General features: G+C 37.5%; 1 protein-coding gene across 1 annotated transcript in view; it reads right to left on the bottom strand.

Annotated features, from left to right (window-relative positions):
• The window catches only part of HERC1 (HECT and RLD domain containing E3 ubiquitin protein ligase family member 1), a gene marked incomplete at its 5' end in the record, with an annotated part of 75,190 nt that overhangs the window by 35,764 nt on the left and 33,916 nt on the right, over window positions 1–5,510 (bottom strand). The window contains 3 exons of the mRNA XM_009704124.1: window positions 33–231; window positions 1,369–2,144; window positions 4,289–4,809. Coding sequence (XP_009702426.1) covers window positions 33–231; window positions 1,369–2,144; window positions 4,289–4,809 — 1,496 coding nt within the window. The remainder of the gene's footprint in view (window positions 1–32; window positions 232–1,368; window positions 2,145–4,288; window positions 4,810–5,510) is intronic.

Below are 5,510 nucleotides of genomic sequence, written 5' to 3'. Positions count from 1 at the left end.
AATCATATATACTGAAAATAAAAATATTTAACCTAAGAAGACTGAGAGGCATAACACCAGGTGATTCTGAAGCTGGAACTGTTTCAGTATCAGTTACTGGAGTAGTAGCAGTGGTAGTATCCTCCAGAGAGCTGCTCATGAAAGACGTTGTGCTAGAAGCTGAAGGGCTGGTTGTAACTGGTGTTTGGGCTTGCTGAGACTGATCACCTTCTTCTACTTGTTGATCTACTTCTGCAACAAGAAAAAGGACATTACAGGACCATTAATATAATTGTGTAGAGCAAAATAGTAGCTGTGGCTAACTGTTCAAAAATAACAATAACTATTTAAAATTCCCCCCAAAGAAAGGGGTGTGCAGAAATCCACATCATACAAATACTTCTGCCAGTAACTCATGAACTTATGTAAAGAAATCAGTATATCCGCTCTTGCTGTCATCATATCGATACAAAGCAAATAGTAAACAAGTCTTTCCAGATGATAAAAGAAGCCGTTTACTTGGTTAGATCTTATGATATTTAGATTTAGAGATTTAGATTTATGATTGTAACAGCTATTTTCTTAGGCAAAAGGGAAAGCAGTCTCAGATATGGAAATAGAGCTGATTAACTATAAAGCTATTTTTAACTGAGCTGTTTAAGTAATAGATTTTTGAAGGGGTTTTTTGGTTGGTTCAGAACTAGTCCTTAAGATAGTAAAAGGCCAGACAGTGCAGTAATTCACTTTAATATTTTAGGTATTTTTTCCTTTGTTTAAACTATTTAAATAGTTTCGCTGAAGATGCAGACTGTAACACACGTATTAAGAAAAAAGTAACAACACACTTTTTCTCTTCAGGTTCTGTGAGTACAGTGCCAAATATCTCTGAAAAAAACCTCAGAAAACAAAACCCCCAAACCAAAACCCCACAACTGACAGAGATTTTCACAGACAGAAACAAAGGTTACTTACACCCTGAACACACACATGCTCAACATCATCTGTTAACGTGACTGCATACAATGACATTTAACAACAACTAACTTTGATACTTACGTCACATGCAAATCCTTCTGACAAGTATATACAGAACTTATCACTTTTAAGAAGTATTAAAGACAAATCAGAAACTCTTATATTTCTGATTGACAGATATGCATTCACTTTTTGTTAAACTAAGGAATTGGGGAAAAGGTAAAAAAGTCAGTATTATACCAACTAAACAGTAAAACATCTTTGTAAAATTTCTCCGTCCAATTAATATTCCTCAGAAGAATAATCACTACAAAATTACAGGATTATGTTATTTGTATTATCACTGTTACTATTTATTTTAGTAGAAATAAAAAAATAATTTAGCACTATACTTCCATAATTTTGAAAATGTACCTTGTTTAAGTCTGCCACCAAACTGATCCTCCAGCAGCCCATGAACCACTAATTTGTAGATCATGGCTTGTGCTCGTTCCAAATCTGCCAGTCCTAGAGCTCTTTTAATTGGTGAACGCATGACTGCCCGTTTCACCATGTGTCGCATCAGGAACTGCAAGGCAGCACGCATTTCAACATCTTCATGAACAACTGGAGAACTAGCACAATCAGAGTTGTGACCATTTTCTGCCAGGACTTTTGGTATTAACAGTAGTTCAGCGTATTTACTACAACTAAGAAGAACACTAAGTGACTTCATAGCACCAAGATAAAGATATGATAGCTGTACGGCTCTGACTTCTGACTGCACTATATCATGATTTCTTGGGGTATGTTCATGATTCTTTTTTCTTCCTTCAGCAGGCTGGTGTTGGGATTCCATACCTAGTGTTGACGGTTCTAAAGAAAAGGAAGCAATTTCATTTTCCAACTTAGAGCTTATAGCGCTATGTCCTTTGTTATCATCAGCACTTTGTCCTAATCGTGTATCTGATCCAACATCACCCTCCGTTTTCTGGTCCATTTCCCCTTTATCTTCAGATTCATGTCTGTGTTTTTTCTCATGTCTCTTGGTGCTTTGCTTTCCCATATCTTCATGAATACCAGTCAGATAGGTAAGGTCCAGCAACACAGTAGCTGTCAGCCCACGAAATCTTGCAACATCAAAAGGCAGTGGTTCGCAGGGCTCCAGATTATACAGTGGAGTATCACTAGGCGACCAAAAAGTTGGGAAGCTTTAATAAAGATCAGAATGACACAGGAAAAAGCAAGTGAGGGAGAGACAGGAGGAAAGTACAGGAAATAATGTAGGCAAAGTAAGATGTAAAATATATTTAATAAAATAAACTGACTCTAAAAATTAAATGCAAACAGGGGAAAATGAGGTTATGATCAGAAAATGGGGAGATATGGTACCAGAGTAAAGGCAACAGAGCATGCACAGGTTTTCAAAAACAAGCATTAAAACCCAGAAGCATCATAGAAGCTATCAATCCCATGCTGACAGAGGTTTCTGCTATACTATTTAGAAATACGTAACTGGCTTCTACTAAGAAAAACTACCTTAAGCCAAATTTTATCATCATACCCAAGCTGAATTTGTGAATAGGCATAAAAGCTTAGAAATAAAACACTCCTAAACTTTTTTCACATTAAGGAAAAGCTTTGATTGACCTCACCTTTCTGTTCAACTATTCATCACAAGGTGCACACTACTGATAGCTTATGATAATTCTGTCTCTGGTTATAACAGGACAGATTACTTAGAGAGGATAGTGACTTTCTTAAAAACACAGGTCAGAAAACCCAACAGACACACATAATGTATGTCTGTCTATCTGTCCATCTATGTTTAGTGATAATTTTTTGTAATATTTAGGACTGTTACACTTGACTAATTTTCATTCTAAGCATGACAAAAATTCACCAGCCTATATTTCCACATATCTTGTATTTTCCATACATCCAGCAGATAAAGGACTTTTAAATCTTCCTTTTATAATCCCAAAATGTTTTCCCATTTTACAACGTAAACTTCTACCTAAAAATGAAAGCAAGCTTTAGCCTGGTTTTAATTAAGAAGGTATATTCTGAACTTAATTCAATGCATTACCAAGAGCTTCCCTATGTTCAAGCGCTGTACCACTTCACTCAAATAATATTTCAAATTATTTTAAGGGCACACTAACTTTAAGGCAATACTGTCACATGGGCATACTTGAAAGAATTTGTATCTGGAATTAAATTTGACAATCAATTGCACTTCAGTATATTTAGTTAAAGTGACAACAGCCTTTACATAAGGACAAAAGAGGCATAATGTTGCAACAGTTTCTAAGATGTGAACTGATCTCGGTTGTTTCAGAATGTAATTGTAACCGGTGGTAAAAAAAAAATAAAAAAAATTACTGCTCAGTTTCTCCAGAAGATTAAGGTTTAGCTGTAGCCAGAAGGTATTCAAGAAATTTAGTAAATGAAATCTTTCCCACCCAAAACCACAGGCAACTCCTGCAAGCGCACCAGAGAAGCCACTAGCTTCATTTCAGAGTGTCCTTCCAAGCACCTTCCCTGTGAAGGCATGTCTGCAAGACAGGTGGAAAAAGGAGCATCTCCTTCCAGCCTCCTCCCCAATTCTCATCATCATCTGCAGAACAACAACTCCGGAGTGCTAACATCTAATACAGGGGCATTCCTTTAGCACTCTAAGGCTGGTCAGAGAATGAACAAACACTACTTCAAGGCAGCATTAATTTGAATACATCATCCAACTGACCATTAAGAAGAGAGAATCCTCCCACCTCCTCACCTTAACCACTCCTCAAGCTCCACAGAGCAATTTCCAATCCCCTAAGAAGGGAATGACAATGCAGCAAAGACACGCCTTCTCAACTCTGATAAACTGAATCAGGTCTCTCTTCAGAACCAGGTTCATCATTTACAACAAAAGTGTGCACTAACCCCCAATAAAAATCTGTGTTCTTTACAGACACAACCAAGAAGCTGTAGTAAATTAAGGCAGCAATAACATTTTAGTCAGCCAATGCATACCAATTCTAAAACAAGCAATGCTCATTTCAAATCTAGGAAAACTGGTAAGCTGGTCACATCTTAACTCTGAAACCTAGAGGTCAAATCTAAGAAGTCTAATGATGCTTATCAATTCAAAACCATCAAATTTCTTTTTGATATACAAGGCTTTTATTACTAGATAGCATAAAAATTTAACTCATACCATTTGTTTGTTTTAAAAAGTCAAATTTTGAAGTTTAAGCTTAAAATCATTGATCATCCTGACTCTAATGTAAAACGTATGTTACTTCCGAAGATTTCCAAGCACAAAACACCACTAGATTGTGAAAAGTGTAGGAAATGAGCATACCTGATAGTAATCTCTGCTTCATCCCATTGGACCTTGGCAGATGTACTGCCTTCCTTCACTACTCCAAGCAAGGTGGCATGACGTCCAGTTTGCTTGTGTACACATCGACCTCCAACTCTGAGACCAGCATCAACTCCACCAATTACTGCTAGAACAGGCCACACTTCCACACAGAGCATCTTCAACTGCAGTTCTGGAAGGTCAGCCAGACCATGCCTACTATGTTTGCTTCTCTCCTCCTCTTTATTTTCTTTCTCCTCTCTCACCTCATTCTCTTCTCGGCTTTGAATTGAGCGACTTTTCTTCAGTTTTTGGCCTGTTTCTTTAAGACATGTTTTAATTTTATTCAGTCTTTCCATCATTTTTTTATTGATGCAGTGTGTCCAACGGTCTGTGCGATGAAGGATACGAATGAGTTGGATAGTGGCTTCTGCCAGCACTGCAGCAACAGGACTACAGATGGGGTCACCAGGCAGCAAATCTCTTGGTGTACCACGCATTTGCATATCACAAATTTTCACCTAAGTGTTCACAGAGAACAATTTAAAAGTTATCTTCTCAATGTACCAGAAGTAGTTCATTTTACAAATACAGGAGTCTCCTGCTTAATAGAAAAAATTACTAGCATTGTCTTTTTTTTGCTTGGGATCCCTAAGAAATCCACCTTAACACTCATCAAAACCTGCATCCCTTCAAACTCAAGGATGCTGAAATTACACTAGTTCATGGTTTCTCACATAAGACTATCTGGAATTCCTAATACTACAATCTCCCTGGTTTCTGGGGAATGCAATTTTGTGCGTAGAACGTTAAGTCTGTGAATCAACACTAAATAATGAAATACATTTCAAATTTACAATAGATTGCACAATATAGGAATTTATGAAAAGTCTAGCTAGTGTGCAAGTAACGTGGTGTTATGTATGTCATAAACCAAAATGAAAAACCAGTGACATTGTCAGCACTTGTTAGCTAACACCTGCACCCTCAAAAAACCCAGCATTGACACAGAGGAGAATGGAAGGGAAAGGATAAACTTATGACCTCTTGTTAAGCGTTAACCCCAATAAGGCAGCTAAGCCCCACAGAGCCACTTGATCACTTCACCCAGCAGGATGGGGAAGAGAATCAGAAGGGTGAAAGTGAGAAAACTCGTGGGTTGAGATAAATAAAAGGGGGGGGGGGGGGGGGGGGGACAACAAAAAAAAAAAAACAAAAAAAA

Source organism: Cariama cristata, unplaced genomic scaffold (genome assembly GCF_000690535.1).
Source record: "Cariama cristata isolate BGI_N322 unplaced genomic scaffold, ASM69053v1 scaffold21207, whole genome shotgun sequence".
Lineage (NCBI taxonomy): Eukaryota > Metazoa > Chordata > Aves > Cariamiformes > Cariamidae > Cariama > Cariama cristata.
This window is presented reverse-complemented; position numbering and strand designations above follow the sequence as displayed.